Source organism: Vicugna pacos, chromosome 5, assembly GCF_048564905.1.
Source record: "Vicugna pacos chromosome 5, VicPac4, whole genome shotgun sequence".
Taxonomy (NCBI): Eukaryota; Metazoa; Chordata; class Mammalia; order Artiodactyla; family Camelidae; genus Vicugna; species Vicugna pacos.
Window position 1 is genome coordinate 68,415,909 of NC_132991.1, and position 20,319 is coordinate 68,436,227.

At 34.0% G+C, this 20,319-nt stretch overlaps 1 protein-coding gene across 1 annotated transcript in view; it reads right to left on the bottom strand.

Annotated features, from left to right (window-relative positions):
• Nucleotides 1-20,319, bottom strand: part of NBEAL1 (neurobeachin like 1) — a 124,341-nt gene that overhangs the window by 87,152 nt on the left and 16,870 nt on the right. The window contains exons 3-7 of the mRNA XM_072961428.1: nt 16,604-16,765; nt 14,252-14,333; nt 13,560-13,687; nt 6,724-6,806; nt 2,418-2,503 (exon numbers count right to left, since the gene is read on the bottom strand). Coding sequence (XP_072817529.1) covers nt 2,418-2,503; nt 6,724-6,806; nt 13,560-13,687; nt 14,252-14,333; nt 16,604-16,765 — 541 coding nt within the window. The remainder of the gene's footprint in view (nt 1-2,417; nt 2,504-6,723; nt 6,807-13,559; nt 13,688-14,251; nt 14,334-16,603; nt 16,766-20,319) is intronic.

Consider the following 20,319-nt stretch of genomic DNA (forward strand, 5'->3'; position numbering starts at 1 on the left):
ATTTGGACTTGTTATTATCAGTGTAATAAATAATACCAAAAATAACAAGTCTTACCAGGGAAGACTGCTGATGGCCCATCCAACATAAATTTTCCTCCCCTTCCTTATTAACAGAACCCCTGATGTTTTGCTGGACACATGGCCACCAGGAATAAAGATTACATTCCTAACCTCCCTTGCTGCTAAGGAAGCTGAGGTAATAAGTTTTATCAAATTTTTTATCTGAACATATTTGCATCTTTGCAGCTACCTGATGGTCTCGAAATGAGATTAAAAAAGACATCAAATGTCAGCTTTTCAGTATCTCCTTGAAAGATAACTGGCACATGCCATTTGTCTCCTTCTTCATCTCGCCCTCCATCTTTGTGCCCAAAATGCAGACAGGATTACCAGAACTCTGGAAGCTATTTTGTACCACAAGAAATAATAGTAAGGATAACAAAATTGACATTCAAAAGGAAACTGAATCCTTGAAGATCCTAGAGCCACCAGATGAACTGAATACTGCTATTTTTTAACAAGAGAAAAAAGTAAGCTTCTAACTTAAGCTGACAGAACTTTAGTATTTACTGCAATTTTCATGGAATCATAAATCTGAAACACCTGTGATTTACTTCATTCTTACAAGTGCAGGCACTTAGTTAAGTGCTTTACATATACTACATGTCATTGGGTCCTTATGCCTACTACCCTGTAAGTATTCCTATTTCCGTATTATAACCAGAGAGACTAAAACACATGTAAATAGTTTATCCAAGGTCACACAACTATTTAGAAATGACATAGGGTTTAAACCTACGTCAGTCTGACTCCAGAGCCCTTGCTCTTAACACAGCAGGAAACAGAATAAATATGCTAATGGACAGTGCAGACATGATGCTTTGGAAAGAGAGACCAGTCTCTGGACTTCAATTTTTCACTCTTTATGACAAAGCCATTTTTGTCTTTAGATATTCAATTCATCTAGATACCCTTGTGCTGAGGCTTCTGATTTCAATATAGTTGTAACTATAGCTATAAACTGAATATAAAAATTTTGAGTACTTTCAGTACATAAAAATAATAAAATGGCCTTCCAATATCTACCTGATTTCCACATGAGTTTTAATTACTAGAGGTCTCTCAGGGCTTGATTACTCCCAGGCACTAACAAGAACAAGCCTGGGTATGTTCAAAAAGGGAACATGATCCAGCCAGCTTCTCCATTAGTTAAAAACAATGTCATTTCCAATTTTATTCATGTACACTTATTAATCCTTATTCTTAGTAGTGGAGAAATGATGGAAATGGGGAAGTACCAAAGCAAAAGAAGGATATTGGCCAATAAAGGAAATGACAAAGCAAACAACCTGAAAAATAAGATTCTGGTTAGCATTTCTCTCTCTATAGAGTGAAGGGGAGAGGGCAAGGTAGACCACTAGGAAACCCAAGTAATACTATTAGCAAGACCTGTGATTCTGTGATCAGTAGAAATCATACACATTTTCATTATGTATTATAGTTGTATTATCTTTTTTTAAACATTTTTTCTTGATTTATAATCATTTTACAATGTGTCAAATTCTAGTGTTCAGCATAGTTGTACTATCTTGAAACATCATTTATGTTCATCTCTTGTTTGAAATAATGTTAATCACTAGACTTACTGCTATATTTTCTATTTGATGTGTTATAAAGAAGCACGTTACAATGATACAAATTTGTTTCATCAATATTTTAGTAACTGCATTTCAGCATAATTGCCTTTGTGATCGTATGTATTTTACTGTAGGCATGTGGAAACATTCTGACAAGGCGCTATATTAGACTGCCAAAGGGGCACAAAAAGTACCTCTGATCTAAACTGTGTAGCTAAAGATAACATGTAGAATGTTCTTTCTAGACTATAATCCTGTCTTCAAATAGTACCTAGACTCAAAGTTTAACACAGGCAGCTTTAAAGATGTTCAACTTAAAAAAATAAACATTACTAGAATTTCTTTCTTGTAAATAACTGAAAGCTAACTGAGTTTCTTGAAAAAAATGCATATAAATCTTGTACATATGTATTTAGTAATTATAAGTAGACAGAAGAGTGACTAAATTCATATGTCTTGAAATGAACTAATACGGCTAACTATCCTCTATATTCTAAAATAAGAACTGGAAGCAGAAAGTCAACACAACTGAGAATTTAAAATACCAAAAACTGTTAAATCTGGTTATTTATGCAGTAATTTTATTGTTAGTACTAATATTATTACTCAGGTTTGGGGAAGTTAATAAATAAAGAACTAAATTAGTTTTAAACAAGATCTAAACTCAGAAAAATGTTTGTATGGTTCATGAAATTATAAAAAGACAGATAATTCATTAAATAATCGATGGAAAGCTTTTTGCACTGTTTACTATCGTATAACGTTCAACACATTCCTCACCTGCCCACCAGCTACAATGGCTCCAAAGAGATGCAATAAGCAACATTTAAGACTTTCCTTGAGATGTTCACTTTCTTGAAAACACTCTGTAAATATAATACACAAAATAAATAAATAAGATTTCTCTTTCACATTATGATTTATCTCTAAGGAATGTCTGACACTGAAAAATTAAAATCTTTGTGAAAGGCTAAAATTTGTTAACAAGGTTGATATGCACCCTTTTATAGGAAAGGAAAAGAGAAACCATCTATCAGGTAATATGTTAGATACTTTATGTTAGCTCATTTAATTCTCATAATACTCCACACGAGGATGATAGTTTGCCCTTATTTATAAGTGAGCAAATAGAAGGTCAAAATTTAATATCCCGCCTAAAGTCGTAGGGTTACTAAGTGACAGAGCTAGAAATTATCCCAAATCTGACATAAAATCAGATGCCTTTTTACTACTACTATTATTACTGCCTCTTATTAGTATAATTGACTATAATTGTTCAATTACAAAATTGAAAGAGTTGGACAAAAAGATTTCCTGAGTCCACTCCAGGGCCTGTATTCTAAAGTTCTGGTACCAACAGTAATCTTTCTTTTAATATTATAATTTTATTATTTTTAAAAGGTTATATATGTGCATGAGAAAGAAAAATTAGAACAGTATAAAAGAACTGACAAGAAAAAGTAGGTCTCCCTCAATCCTCCTTGCTCCCCACACCTTAAAAAAAAAGCTCTACATATTCTACTGCATCATGCTTTTTTGTTTTTAACTTAATACATTTTTTATTATGTATTAAGAATGACACATGTATGTTAAGATGCATTATTACATCTTGACATATACATCTGCCTTATTCATTTTTATGACTGGAGAGCATTCCACTACAATGACGTAACTTAATTTATTTAACCAGTTCTCTACTGATAAAGGTTTATGCTTTCCACCTTCTTTGGACACTGCTAATAATCCCATAATGAATATCTTTTTGCATACATCATAACACACCAAGACAAGACTATAACAATAGAATTATTTCCAGTCCTATACACAAGAAACATTTCCAAAAAGAAACAGCTGTGAGTTAAAATATATTGGTAGAAATTTAACATTAAAAAAATTAAGTCATTCCAGCTATGTCGGAATAACTGTCACTACACATGGCTTCCTGTATAAATGACTAGAAAATTGGACAAAATAATTTCTAGAGATTTTTAGGTTCTAAAAATTTGCCTTCTGTTGTGAAACACAAGAGAATGAAAGCAAAGTGAGCCCAAGGATCACCTCTACTTCTGTTTCGTTAGACATTTCCTGAACAACTGCACAGAAAGGGGAACCCCTAAAGAAAGTGGCTATTTGCTGAGTTAGTAGACAGATAAAAAGTATGGGGAGGCCTAGGCAGCTGGAATATGTGAGGATATACGGAACAGAGGAAGCCCAGGAATACACAAGTGACTTAGCTGGAGTCCAAGTATCAACATTCAAATATTAATACAAAATCCCAAAAGACAGGAAAAACCCACCAAGAAGTTGTAAACTGAATTAACTGTCAGATTTCACACAGATAACAGAGTTCTATTCAGTCACAGGAGACCCAAAGAAAACATATATAAAGGATATAAAAAGACTTGAATCATAAGATTGCTGGAGTGTCAGATACTGTATTAATACATGACAAAACAGGTAAGGAATATGATCAAGGTAAGGCAAGGAATATTACCATGGATAGACAGGGTCATTTCACTAACAAAAATAGGCCATGAATGTCCAGCTCTTTTTTTTTTTTCATCTGCAATAGTTTATTATAAAGGCTTTACAAGAACTTGGAATAAACACCTTGGGATAAATTAACAAAATATTTGTACAGTCTATATGCTAAAAACTACAAAATACTGACTGAAGAAATAAATAACATACAAACAAACAATGAGATCTATCAGACTTATGAATTGAAAGTTTCAATATAGTTAAGGTGGCAATTCTCCTCAAATGGTTCCACAGATTTGATACAATCTCAATCAAAACCCCAGAGGGACTTTTTGTAACACTATTGAAAAATGGATTCTAAACCATATATGAAAATGCAAAGAATCCAGAAGAGCCAAAACAATTATAAAAAGAAAAAAGTTGGAGGGCTTAATGACTCCAGGACTTAATATAAAATCACAATAATCATACAGTGTAGTAACATCATAAAGGGAAACATGTGGAACAAAAAAGAGAATCCAGAAATCAACCCACATTTTACAGTCAACAGATTTTTGACAAATGTGCCAAGGTAATTCAATGGAAGAAAGAACAGCTTTTTCAACACATGTTGCATAGCAATAATGGAAAATCTTAAGCTAGACAGAAAATATTAACTCAAAAAGATAACTGACCTAATGAGAGAAAACAAAAGAAAATCTTCATGACCTTGAGGTAAGCAAGATTTCTTAGGTAAGGCACAAAAACCACAGCTCATAAAAGAAAAAAATTATAAATTACATTCCATTAAGATTTAAAACCTCTGTGCTTTAAAAGACTATTAATTAAATGAAAAAGGCAAACTGAATAGGAGAAAATACTCTGATCAAGTTTGGAAAAATTTTAGCTTAAAAAACTGTAACTGTAAAACACTGAATAAATAAAAGTCACTGAATTCACAGTGATACACAAAAAAAGAGAATAATAAAACTTATTTGCCCCACTAGAAGTCAGTATTATTTAAATTTCTTTTGAAAACAGATAGTAACAGGGAAAGATTTAAGTATTTTATCTAGCCTTTTTAGGAAAAGTTGTAATTTATCCCCAGTTGATACGGGAAAATTCTTTTTTACAGAATACATCAGTTGACAGAAGTATAAGGATAGAATATGAAAGCCACAATACCTCAGCCCTCAATGAAATAACTGATCCAGGCAAAGATTATCAAGGGATGCAAAAATACTAGATGAAAACTGTTGAAAAACAAGATATTCACCCTATTCCAAAGTCTCATCCCAAGGAAAACTTGCAAAAGGAAAAACATCTTTATAATCAAAAGATCTATCACTACTGTGAATAATGGTTAACAAAGGGTAGGAAAAAAAAAAACCCTTCTCCTTCTCTATAGAAAATGGACCAAGTATTTTATCATTGGAAATCTGACCAATGTGGACAATCAGTGACAAATGTTACCAGACAACATTGCTTATGGTAAAAATGGCCCTTGATCTGGACTAGGAAGACTATGATAACTATAAATACCTGATGGGAACTCATAACCTTGGGCTTCCCTGATTGCAGTGTCATTTGTAAGCTGGGAATTTCCCTTCCCAGGATTTGGAAGTAATCATGGTTATTACAAGGTATAAATGTCTTCTTTGGGCTACTGCACTTCAAAGCCAGGGTGGCTCACACACCCATCAGTTTGGTCTCATACCCTCACCTGGAAAACCCAAGAAAAGCCATTAGAAGGGTGTTGGATCTCCTCCTGAGCAGAAACACCTACACTGTTCTGCTGGCATGCTGGGTTTCCTATTGCGGACATGGGAGTTTGATTATCTAGCCAAAGCCAGTATCACTACCAGTAGTCAAGCAAAGTGGGCACTGAAATCTTGTTTTCAAGCAATCAAAGGACTATTTGGCTAGCAGACATTTGGCCCTGTCCAAAATGTCCGTAAGATATTTAGTCCACACGAAAAGGTCCTTGATATTTGGTCCTGTCCAAAATCATTTGGCATGAACCAAATATGCTCATTTTGGATAGGACCAAAGTTCAAGGACCTTGTGGCATGGCCACATGTCTTATGGACATTTTAGACAGGATCAAATGCCCTGAAAAGGACTATTTCTGTCTTATTTTATTTCTTAGGGGGAAAAAAAAAAGAGAACTGGAGCAAATATAGTAAAATGGCAAAATGTTAAGATCTCACAAATACGAATGGGAAACACTAGGCGTTCCTTCTATATTCTGCAAAATTTTCTATATTATGAAATATGGCATAATCACTTTTTTAAAGAAAGAAAACCAGAGTCCATATAGGTAGGTCACACACATGAGGGCCAATTCTCTCAAGTTTATTTTCAATAAAAAATCTGAAGTTCTAAAACAAACTGCTGTCATTAAAACACTCAGCTCTTCTCAAATGAAAAACACTTCAAGAATAGTAAATTAAATAAAACCAAGAACAATAACCACAACAAAACATGAACCAAGTACTCTAGTGACAGGTTCTTAGAATCTTTACCTTATAAACACACGAGCTGAATCAAGGTCAGAATCAATCAAAATAAAGAACAATCAGAGTAATATCAGAATCAAAGAAGAGAAATCATAGCTGTTACTTACGATAAAAGAAAGGGACAAACTCCACTGTGAGAGAAGCTGGTTTATATTTCTGTCTGCTCTTTTCCACAGTACTAAGGATTCGTCTATCATTAAAAAGAAGTTAATGTCAAATTATATCAGGGACAAGTAGACATGGCACAGTTACAAAAACAATTATAAAATTAATTTACTTTTTTACTTTTGATTTGTGTACTGAAAAATAAATCACCAGGAGAAAAGGAAGTCTAGCCAATGATTTAAATGCTCACGAAAAAAGCATTCTTTCTTTTGAATTAAGCAAAAAAATTTTTAATGATTAACAGTCACACACAGCAGCCAGGTGAAGTCTTCAAACAATTGGAAATAGAAAAAGGAACTAGCCATTTAAAATTTCCAATCTATAAAAGAACCTGTTTAGTAGTACTGCTGATTTGACACCTAAGGAAATAGCTATTCCTACACTGCAACTGAAATTCATCAGAAATCAGGCTACTCTGTGCCAGTTTCCAAAACTCTCGCTGGACACAAAGACTCCAGACCACTGGCTTCTTCCATTTGAAGGATATAGATCCAGAGGGCTGGGATTATTTTTGTTTTTAAACACAATTCCAGTAGTTTTGATGGCTGAAATATTTCTATAGAGTTTGATATGGCCAACACAAACAGCATGCATTTTTACCAAGAACATTTCAATTCAAATGAGTCTCTGAGTTGGGCATGGTGGGTGTGGGGATTAGGGAATAAAGATTACTGTTAGAATGATACATCAGCAACTGATGGACTACTGGGAAAAAAAGACATTTTTTTCATCCCCTGAAAAAGCTCTTAACACTGTTAGATAAGGTCAACAAAAATGGAAAATATTTAAAGAAGAGCCACATAGAAATTCCATAAATTCCAAATATTATCTACTGATAAAGCATTAGATTATAATGTTTTCTTCTTAATAATCTGGACAATATTCAGTTGAGTTACTGAAATAATCTTCCTTATAATTATTCAAAACTAGAAAGACGAGCCAACTGACCACAGTAAGTCAAATGGGATAAGCACAGCTGGACCCAATATGGAAAGAATAAGGAGTTCTAAAATCTAGATCTAATATCCAGATTCACTAGAAATCATATCAGGCACCATTTGCTATTGCAGTGCTTTCCAAGTCTATGCCTATTTCCACTGTGTAGAGGTCTTCAGAATTATCACACTTCTGTATTTATTTTAATTACAAATAGAACATCTTAGATTATTGGATCTTGCTACTCTATTAAGACCATTATCAAAGACTTTTTTTTAATATCTTTATGACCATACAAGTATTAGTGAAATTTCAAATAAAAAAATTAAGTCATACGCCATTTTTCCTCTCTTGGATTGGCCCGCTCCCAATTCTCGGCAGTGTACTAGCTTTCACTACTTTTTTTTTACTTCACTAATAAAAATCTTGTTTATATCAAAAAAAAAATTAAGTCATGCTTTAAAAAAATCAGTCATGTGGTTGAAAAATTAATTTTAAAAGGATGAAATCTGATTTAGCTTTCAGTTAGGTTTTTCCATGAGATTATTTATATCTTGAACATTTATTATAAATTATGATATTAATATATTGGATATATCCTACCCAAAGATCCAGTGCTACAAATAACAACAATAAAGATTCTCTTTTGATTATAATGAAAATTTATTCCTGCAAGTGTGATTAACGGCTCATTCTAAAGGTACTATATCAGATGTAGCATACAAATACAAATAATTTCCTTTATAATTGTGGAAAACTTAATATGCTAAAATAAATAAAAGGGATGAAAACCATTATACATAGCACAAATATTAAAGCATAAGTAGTTTGCACTGCATCTCAGTAAGTTGAGACAGAACAGCTAAAATGGTACCATTTTTAAAACAGCATACTCGGTAGCTCCGTTGTTAGCTGCTATCTGGGCCAGCATCTAGCACTTAGCAGATGCCAGCACATATCAACTGGTTGCTGAGAGGGATGCAAACTGTTTACCTACATCTTAGTTTTCTAAGTTTATGTCCCCTGATCTATTTTTCTGTGCTTCTTTTTATGTAATCCTATCATATTTAGAATATAACTATTTTTCTTAATTTTGAAACTATTTATCTGGAAATAAGTTCAAGCTCTTATAAAAATTGCAAGAATAAAAATAGTACAAAGAACTTCAAACAGAGTTTACCTAAGTTCATTGTTAAAATTTTATCCTAAATGCTTTACAATTTGCTCACTCTCTTTCCATATATTTATCCGTATATTTACACATATATTTATACAGAAACATATTCAGATATACATTTTTCAGGACATCACAGGGAAAATTATGAATATTATGGCCTTTTACCTCTAAATACTTAAGTGAATAATTCCTAGGAATAGGGATACTGTCTTACATAACATCACAGTACAGTTATAAATTTCAATACAGTTAACATTACTGTAACACATTTCTATAATCTACCACTCATAACCTAGTCTGTCAACTGGGTCTAATAGTGTCCTATAGCAACCCCTACCCCCACCCGAGTACAGTTTCCTGTCCATGGGCAGGTATTGCATTTGGCTGTCACGTTTCTTTAGCTTCCTTCAATCTGAAACATTTCCACAGCATTTCTCTATAACACTTTTAAAGAATGCTGCCTCCTAGCCCCTCCTTTTATTCATTAAAATGTTCTTCTTTTGGGGTTTGCTTGATGTTTCCATACATTTACGATTCAGAGAATGCACTCTTGGCTGTAGTATTATACAAGCAATGATGTGTCCTTAGAGTATGACAGATGGAGGCACAAGATGTCCACCTGCTTTTCAATGATGATGTTAATTTTTATCATTGATCAATGTACTATCTAGTACATTACAAACTAATTACTAATTTTTCCTTTACAACAAATAAGTAATCTGTAGAGAAACATTTTAAAACCATGCAAAAAATATGTCCCTAATCAAAACTTCCCCCTAGATTTAGCATCCTAATCCATGACTTTCCTATGATGTGTGCAAAATGCTGATTTTTTTCCCACGGCAGCATACCCTGTACATTACTAACTGGCATTTGGCCTTCTTATGTAAGCAAGAGCCCTCTCTTCTCCCCTATCTACTCCTCACCCTTAAATCTTCATCAGTCAGTCACTGGTATAGACTCATGACTTCCTTTTTCCCCCCAATGGTTTATAAGTCTTTACTGTAATTAATCATTTTCATGTATATATTGTCCCAGATTTGCCCAATAGGAACCCCAAGGCATAATTTCATATACATTATTTTTCTCTATGCCCAGGCAATGAGTCCTACTGAACTTACACTGGTCATAAAGTAGGAACCCAATAAATAAAAATTTAAATAAATGCTTGAATTAATAAATCATTTTCAAGAAAGATTTTTTTTCCCTACACTTATTTTAGTTCCATTTGAAGAAATCTTTTTAAATATGATAGATTCCACAAAGAGAATCAAAATTGGGCTACTAGATTAATCAAATCTATATTAATTTAATTAAATTACATACAAAGATATGAAAACATCCATATATTTCATCAAACAAGAAATATAACTTTAAATGACTTTGTAATTGGAATTATGCTAATTTTAATTAAATCTGTTCTAATCTGTTTTGCTCTTTTGGTAAGCAAGAAGCATATACAATAAGAAAACATATACATTCCAAATTCCTATTTAACTTCAGAATCAGATTAATATATAAAGTCTGTTATTGCTATAGTTCCCTTGTATAGGTCTTCCATCAGCTATAGATTTCTCCTAATTTCATGATTTATTTGCATTATGTTTCATTTTCCTTTCAATGTCAAAGTCAAAGGAAACCAAGTCTGACTGTTTTACCATTTACCTTTGAAGCAGTTGCTAGTATTACCAGCAAAATAGCTATGCGTATTAGAGATAGTACATGGAGAGCTTCCAGCATAATTCCTGGCATATATACTGCACACCTTCACGAAATGCCACCACTCATCCTCTACTCTTTGTTTTTTCCTGTTGTCATCTTACATACACAGAATTCTCGTTCCACATTATGTTACAATGTTTAAATGTTTTCTTCTTGGCAGCGAGTATACCTCAGTGATAAAAAGCACACTTAACCTAGGTTCAATCCCCAATACCTCTATTTAAAATAAATAAATAAAGTTCTTATTTTAAAAAATGTTTTCTTCTTTTTTGGGGTTCCGAAAGTTCTTTTTGTTTTGAACTACCAATTTAATTTAATTTAATTTGTTATCAGATATCGTCTCTCCTCCTTAAAACATTACCTTAGATTTGCCATTACTAATAAGTCTAAAGTGGGAGATGAGGAAGTAGCAATAGTGAGAGGAAGAGATAAAATTTCCTTATGAAATTCTGGCATAAACTTCAAAACAGAGAGAACACTGATAGTTGAGAATCCAAGTGCTATATGAGTAGGAAGGCTACAAATGGAGCACTATTATGTGCCTCTTTAAGTCTTTAAAGAGTCATGAACAGTATACTGACAGAGGGGAAAGTAGTGCCAGTGCTGTCTGCCAACTATTTCCTGTCTACTCTTTCCAGTCACAAGGTAGAACTAACTTCTTGGTCTCACTGTGGTAATTGGGGACATGATTTCTGAATGAAAGTGAGGAATGTCACACATCACAACCAGACAAGCATTAAATTGCCAGTGCGAGACATTTCAGAGCTTCCTTTTCTGTCTCACATGGTAATTAGCAAAACCTTAGATGCTCACTGTTCTGTCTGCTTAGGATCTTAAGTGAGTATGATGAGTAGAGGCTCCCTGCCTTTGTTATTTTAACCCCTTGTTTGTTACTGCAGCTTATACTGACTGATACGACACCTTTGCCAAGACAAACACAAAGCGCTTTCTCACTGGAAGAAGAGACATATTAAAGTTCAACAAAAAAGGAAGTATTCAGAAGGTCATTAGCACCTTCCCACTAATAAACAATCGAGAAAAGTATAAGAACAATGTGATGGTTAATTTTATGTGTCAATTTGGAAGGTGTTTTTGGATGAGACTAACATTTAAGTTGGTGACCTCTGTGTAAAGGAACTGCCCTCCAGATAGTGCCTCATCTAATCAATTGAAAGCCTGAGTAGAATAAAAAGACTGGCCTCTCCAAGCAAGAGGGAATTCTCCAGCGGACTACCCTCTGACTTCATCAGTACCATCAGTTCCAGGTCTCCAGCCTGACTGCTTTTGAACTGGGACCGAAACTGGAACACTGGCTCTCTAGCCTTCAGACTGTAACTGCACCACTAGCTTTCCTGGGTTGCAAGTCTTTCAGTCCATATTGCAGATTTAGACTGGCCGGTCTGTATAATCATATGAGGCAACTGCTTCCAATAAACCTTCTCCTATACACATATACACATACACAAGCGTACACACACACACCCCTACTAGTTGTTTTTATGTAGAACCCTGACTAAAGACAACATCTTTCAACACACAAAGGAAAGCAAATATATAAATAAGAGATAAGATTGTTGTATGTAATAACTGGAGTATTTATTCCTATTATTTCTATTTGATACTTCTTGCTTTAACTAAAGGATGTGTTATTTCAATAAAATATCACTACATAGAACATACAAAGTATTACCATATAGTCTACATATGGTAGTCTCCAAACATGTTCTCTCAGCTACCAATTCTTGACCATCAGCTAATGATGGTATTCAAATGAGGATATACTTTACCCCAAAAACCCTGAAAAGCCTATAAAACTCAAACATTTTGGTAATGAAATGTTGCAGAAAGTAGGAATTGTTTATAAGTACATCAGGTTAAAATTGAAAATGAAAATATCTTGAGACTGAAAGTATAGCAGATTTGGGAGACATAAAGAGATCTGCTTGTGGGTGATAATACAACTCTTCTTATTCTTTGCCCACAGGTAAGAAAGATACATGAATTTTTAAACTCTTCTCTGAGTTGTGTCCTGGTATTACGCCATTGTCACTACACTCCATAACTATCATCATATATTCCACCTGCTCTGTGATGCTGGGACAGGCATTCTGCAAACTATATTTCTTTTTTTCAAGCTACCCTACTGTTGGGTTCACTAAATGGAGCCTGGAAGACTGAAAAGGGGACTGATTCCTTATTCTGTATTTTTTTTTTACCAGCCAACAGTTTTTAACTATGGCATTCACAGTTGGTTCTTGTCTTCAGCTTACTTTTGGCAATCCCAGAACCAGCCCCTTCCTGGCTGCTCAGTGATACCAGCACTGGCTAAGGGCTGTTTCCTCAGAAGTCTGGACCAAGCACTGAGGGCCTCTTCTCCAAACTTCTACTTTCTAATAACTCCAATCTCTCTCCTTTGTTCCCACTGCCCAGTGAAGTGGCTGCTTCCTGAAGTCACTATCTCTGTATTACATTAGTGCCTCCTTTTGCTTTCAGAGCTCTCTCTTATCTATTTAACAATTTCCTTGTATTACAGTCTCTCTTTTTAAACCCCAATTTCCGTTTTCCTGACTAGACCCTGACTGACACAAGTCAGTAAACACATGAAGTACTGTTAAAATTCACTTTCAAATCATGAAATATGCTTTAAAAAAATTTTCTTGAAAAATATGTACACTACTTGATGCTATTGTGCGTAGAGATTTTACCAAGATTATTAGCATTCAAAAGCATTACAGAATAAAAGCTCAGGGTAAATTTGCTATCTAGAAGTGGCATTTATCACTAATTCATTACCTCCAACATAGTTCTCTATCTCAGAGATAAAGACAGGAGTCCTAGACACATCTTACCAATTGCTTTAATAGACAGTAAGACCTGCTTTGAAGAACTGTGTATATTATAACATTCAAGTTTTAAAGGAACATTATGATTTATAAGACATACCCTGAAATTCTATGCCTCCAATTCCGATATGGGTCATATAAACTTTCACAAAATGCCAATGCATGGATCACAAATTCTTCTATCGATGTCTGATCTGCCAATTCCTTCTCTTTTTTTTTGCTTTTTAACTGAGAATTTAAACATAAAATTACATGTATTTAAAAATACTAAGCCATATAACATACTTACCTACATCATTAAAAGACTACATGTTTCATTCACCATCTTATAATAAATAATTTTTATTCAAAGAAGCCTAAGTTGCATTTGAGTTTGTAGAGGGTCACTTAATCATACAGACTGGATATAACCTCTCAAATTTTAAACATTTTCTAAGAAGGGTTTCAAATAAATAACCAAACATCTTTCCAAAAGAGAAGGTGCTTTCAATAAGAGGGCTATTTGATGAAAAAACAATAAATACATAAAATGTCAAATTGTGCCATTTTAAAAAGCCATTTATAAAACACTTCAACTTTTAAATTAAAATAACAAAATGTACAAATAACCACTTGTCTACTTTTAGATAATATGTATAAGATGCCTGAGATATGTAAGTACCCAATGATAACTTCAATGATATTCTCAATTATTACTTCCTCTGAAAACATTTAACTTTACTATATTTTAAAAAGTAAAAACTGGTTACTTTCAGTAAAGCAACAAAAAGGAATATATTAATTCACACCTACTTGCTGAATATAGAGTGTTGTCATGGTGATGACATGATTGATGTATGAGCAAGTCCCAATTTCTTCTACATTAGATAGATTTCTGTGAGAAAAAGAAAAGCCATATATTTAGTACATGTGAGTAGTGAGAAAAATGTATCCTCATGTGTTCAGGTTGATTTTGAAAACACATGTTGGCAAATAAAATATAAATAACATTTATTAAAACTTAAAACCAATGTGGTTATATAATCACTTTCTTACTGAGAATACAAAACACACTTCAATCACCATTTAACTACTATAAACAGAGAATGTTTAAGAAATACATGCAAATTAACATTTGTCATGAAAAACTGGAAAATATCACAAAGTAGAAATAGAAGAGAAAAAGTCACTAGTATTCTTACAATACAAACATTATATACATTTTGGATTATTTCTTTCCAGATTTGTTGTTATTTTCCTATGCAGATTCTTAGCTTGGTTTTTCTACATATCATTGCCATTATAACACATTTTGCATAGTTTTATAGTTTTCATCTTGCTTTCTGAAATTACATCCCTATTTAGACTCATATATCTCCTTAACTATATTAAAAAGCCTTGATAGAAGGGTGGGCATCTATACATACTCCAAGAGGGGATAGTACATGCCTTGCTTAAAGCAGTGGGACAACAAGTGCTTGGTGTTTAATTAAAATATGGCCCTCCTTTTTATTCCATTTTGAGTAAGACTGAAGTATGACACATAAAGTGCTAATATGTACTCTAACATCACCAGTCTTTTTCTTGGCTGATTAAAAACCAAATTCTATTAAGACAAAAAACTCTATTATGTTCTAAGACCCTTTAACCTTGAATAATATTTTATATCTTAAAATCCAGTAGATGCTAAGAGAACAGAAAAAAGTAACTGAATTAGCAGGCTTCGTGGCAGAGAGGGTGTAAGCTGAGTGGCAGAGTGGGTGCCTAGTATGCACAAGGTCCCGGGTTTAATCCCTAGCACCTCCATTAAAAATAAGTAAATAAATTAAAAACTTATTACCTCCTCCTGCCTCCCCCTCACAAAAAAACAGACCTCTTAGTGGAAGAAGTCAGACTGGCATGACATCTCTGAGAAAGGAAAGAATAAAGGCAGAGGTAAAATTCAAAACCCCTGTGGAGGATTCTGGGAAGATGACCCAGTGGGAAGCACCAAGAATCTGTCGCCCCAACTAGAAAACAGTTACACTGTCAGAAAAAGTTTGATGTGACTATTCTAGAACTTCTGAGTCTGTTGAAGGCTGGCAACTTCCAGGGGAAGATCTGGAGGTAAATTGGATTGACGTCCTAAATTTTGGTCAATTTCAGCTATTAGCACAGTAGCAGCTACCAATTCCTCACCTCCAGACGTGTGGTAAGCAGCTGTGCACATGTTCTAGGAGCAGCTTGCTAACAGCTTACAGGATCCAAGGTGGGCAAAAATGACCCTCTCCTCCAAATATTGGGGATCTGTGCTCTAATCACTGACTGACGCTTCTGATCAAAGAGGCAGGCAAATTACCACATATAAGGGATCCTTAATACAATTATTAGCAGACTTCTAATCAAAAACTCAGGCCAGAAGATAGTAGGATCTCCCTCACACTATTGCAAGCCACCTCCTTCTGGATGAAGTAACTTCCAGGAGACTCAAAGGGTCATCCACCTTCTTCCGTTCATCTTTTGTTTTTTTCCCTTTTGGGAGCCAGATACTAAAGACCAGGACATTCAAAAACAATGGCTTAAATGGGGAAAATGAGAGAGTGACCATACATGTTGAGGGAAAGAGTCAGAAAAGATCTGAGTAGACCTAATATTTACACAACTCAGGTTGGTCCTTAGCACAGAGACACTCTCCAACAATCAAAAAACAAAAGCAATAAAAAACAACCAAAGGCAGCAAGCCCCAGGGAAGGGGGTAAATCTGATTTTCAGAGTTATCACATTATTAGATTCAAATGTCCACTATTTAATAAAAACAAAAATCAGAAACAGGGAAATGTGGCACAGTCGAAAGAAAACAAGAAATCAACAGAAGCGCCATGAAATAGGGAAATGTCACACAGTCGAAAGAAAACAAGAAATCAACAGAAGCTCCATGAAAGGGATCTACTAGACAAAGACTTCAAAATAACTGTTTTCAAAATGCTCAAAGTACTAAACAAAGATGTGGAGAAAGTGAAGAAATTAATGTGTAAATAAAATAGAAATATCAATAAGGAGATTTAAAAAACTAAAAAGAAACTAGAAAGAAATTCAGGAGCTGAAAAATATAATCACAATAATGAAAAATTAGCTAGAGGAATTCAAGGGCAGATTTGAAATGACTGGTTTATTTGTACCAGATACCTGCAAAGAATAATGAAGAACTTGACCAGCAAAATTGACAAGGTTTGTTGTTCTTCCTCTAACCCATCTGCCGTTTTCTGAACACACTGTAGAAGCTGGGTCCTCAGAACCTGCAGAATATTATCAGGAAGCAGAGATATTTCTGGAGGCACATCATCTACCCTACGATATAAGGGGAACAAAATAAGGAATGTTGAAATAAAAGAAGAAAATCTTTAGCACTTTAAATGAATCGCATTCTCAGCTCAAATCCTAAGGAAGCTCTTTTAGTCCAGATATTCTGTGCCTTCTTCTCTGCAAGGTACCGCCAGATGATTAGTGACATTTTAGAAGATTATTAGAGCAGAATGGTTAGTCTTACTTCAGATGAGGCTTACTGAAAGAGGGAGGAAAAAAGTATTTAGTATTTTCAATTGTGCTACTTTTAAAGAAAATATTTTAAAATATAAATTAGTTCACCATCTACTACTTAGAAGTACAATATGTGTGTATACAACTTCTAAAAGGAATAGTAACTAGCAAATAAAAATGAAGTACCTATAACTAGTTTAATATCTGTCAACTGCTTTCCTAAATAAATAATATTTACCTACCTACAGGCTCCCTGAGTCATCTGATCAGAAGAGGGAGAGAAGATAACTAGCAGAAGGAAAGGAGAAAGATAAAGAAGTGAATGTAGAACTCCAAGCATGAGCATCAACAAAAGACTCTAAGTAATATATCAATATTTTGTGACAACTGGTTTCAGTGTAAGAAGACTATATGATTCCTTAAGGGCAAAAGCCAATACCAGATGTAACTGGCTCTTCACGTGTGCCTCTCACACTAAAATCCCCTAGATTCAAAGTCAGAAGCCTGCATACTAAATTCAATCTCTGTAAATGAAGCACCTCACTTAATCTCTGAAGTCCTCTAATCCATAAAATTGTAATATTATCTGCTCTATTTCACTGGGCTCTGAAACCAGAAAGTCAATGTGCATTTTCAGCTTTGACATATGTAAAGAACTCTAAAAATGTAATGCATTTTAAATATACTATCTCTAAAGCCTAAGAATCCTTTCATAAGCCACTGTACACTAAAATCTCCCTGTCTCTATTAAAAAAAATACCCAAATTACAATGAAGCACTGTAAAGAGTGTCTATGATTAAATGACAATTATACTTTATAATAGCCTCTTCTTCAGATAATACTTAAAGTATTAGTACTAATTTTACATTGAGTAAAAGGCTATTTCATTCACTGTGAACAGAAAAATCTGAAGCATGTTACCAGTACACACATAAATACATATGATAAAAATTATTAGCCTCTTTCTGAACGAACCTACCACATAAATTAATAAAGTATTTTATAAAATAAAAACAAATCACAAAGCACATCACTAAGGCTGCCAAATTCCATAACCATGTTACAAAAAATACATGTTTCATTTTAGTCTGGGCGTCATTTCACTTGCAGCTTTGGATTCTTTCATTCATTCTCTCTTATTTATAGATGGCATCAGAAACACTCATTTTTATATTTAGTTTTTTTTTTCTGAAAAGCTAAAAAGAGGTGATTAGAAAAACCAGAGAAACTTCAAGATAACCAAATATTTAAATATAACTGATTTTCAAGATTATTCCTCCTTACTTTTCCAAAAATGTAAGTCAACAAGAAAGAAAATATTAGATTTCCTAATATTCCATTCTAGCTACTTAAAGGAATAGTTCCTGTTGTCCCATTTTCTATTTGCACATGTTTTTTATTTCACTAGATGGAAAATAAATTAGTTTCTAAAAGAGCAATATTTTTAAAGTGACTTATTATAAAATTGGGGTTTAATTAGAACATAGTTTTATAAATAAAGCTGGAATTTTGGGCCATGTTCCTAATGTGATGAGGATTTAAGAATCTAGAATAATTTTCCCACCTCTAGGACTTTACTGCCCAAAATTCTAAGCTTCTTTTGAAATTTCTTTGAAATGTCCCAAACTCCAGAAATCTTTCCCACTCCTCCATTTGGCTACTCAATGTGTATTGTAAACAGCTATCAACTGTCCTCTAACATAGGAAAAAGTCCTAAGTTTTAAGGCTTTATAATCTAGTAAAAGCAATCCTTGCCTTGTGTTATGAATTCTTTAACTTGGAAATTCTAAATGAGATTATCTGTGAACTTCCTGTCTTTAAGGTGACTAGGCTAGTTTTATATGCCTTGCACATAACATTCACTTGAAAAACTGAAAGTTTTCTACTAGCAAAATCTAAATCATGGTTCAGTTTTTGGACAAAGATATAAAATATAATTTTAAATAAACCAACTAAATCATGAATTAAAAAACGCTCTTGGCATTCTTCATCTTACTTTAAATGTAGCAGCAATTTAAGTCTCCATAATGTTTTTAGAAATGACCTCCCAAGAAAGGAGACATTCTAATGTATGGATGATAACAAGTGCACCTTACAAAATGCCAAGCATCCAAAGGCCAAAATCCTGACTCCGTAAGATCCTCAGGCTTACGACTTAAAGTGAGCTGTAAATTTTTGAAATAAAAGCACTTCTAAGCACAAACTACAAGAATACACTTTTATGAGTAGAAATCAGTGATACGTAATATTACTTTGAGTTCAAGATTTAATATTGATTTTCAACCTTCATAAACCTGCTACAAATAATCTAAAGGGGAAGAATTCTGAAACTGTATTTCTAAATAATGAAGTTACTTGTGCTTTCTGAGCATAACTACATACTTTCTTAAGTTCAATGACTTGGTCCAAAGCTATAATGATTTTTTTTCTCTGAATTATTACAATTATCTCTTAATTGGGCTTCTCACCTTCAGTCTCAACCCTTTCCAATTCAACCTCCATAACGCTACCAAAGCATCTCTTAAACAACAAGCCGGATCTTGATACTCTTACACAGAAAATTCTTTAGCAGAGCCTGTATCTTCCAAACAAAAAATCAAAGTCCATTAGCAATACAGTCATGGTACCTCATGATCTGGCTCCCATTTGACTGTCCAGATTCAACTCTTCTGTGTCCACCCTCATCCTGACTACCTCCACCCTCAAACTGCAAACATTTTCCTGCATGAAGATTTTTAATTCTCCAGATACTCTTTTTCATCATCAACACTACCCATTTCTCCCCTCCCCTCTCAACACATCTCTATGACTGGAGTTCCTTTTGTGGCTAAAAGTGTCTCATTTCCCCAGTTTTTCACCACAGCCAAAATAATCTCCTACTTAACTAACAACTAGTAGGTCCACAAGATAACCTGAGACACAGTAAGAACTTTATCTGGGAAGTGGGCCTGGGAACTGTGAGACTGGGGAAATGGTAGACAGAGGTACAGGAGAAAATATTTGTACTTCCACTTACACATTTCCATAAGCTTTTAATTTTTCCCTCATTTTATGATTTTCAAATCTAGTTTTAAAAAACTTCACCTCCTTCAAGATGTTTTCTAAGGCCCTCTTCTAAAGCCAGGAAAAGAAGTAAGTTTCAACTAGAATGCCTGTCATAATAAAGAAATTTTATGCAAATGAATGAAGTAATTCATGATGGACTCCTGGATAGTTTCAATAAAGGGGCTGGCCACATCTGAAAGAGTCACCTCCCCCAACTTTCTGAGATGGGAGAGGAGCTGGAGACTGAGTTCAATCACACAGTCAGTGATGTAATAAGACCCAACAAAACTCTGGACACCCAAAGCTCAAAGAGCTTCCT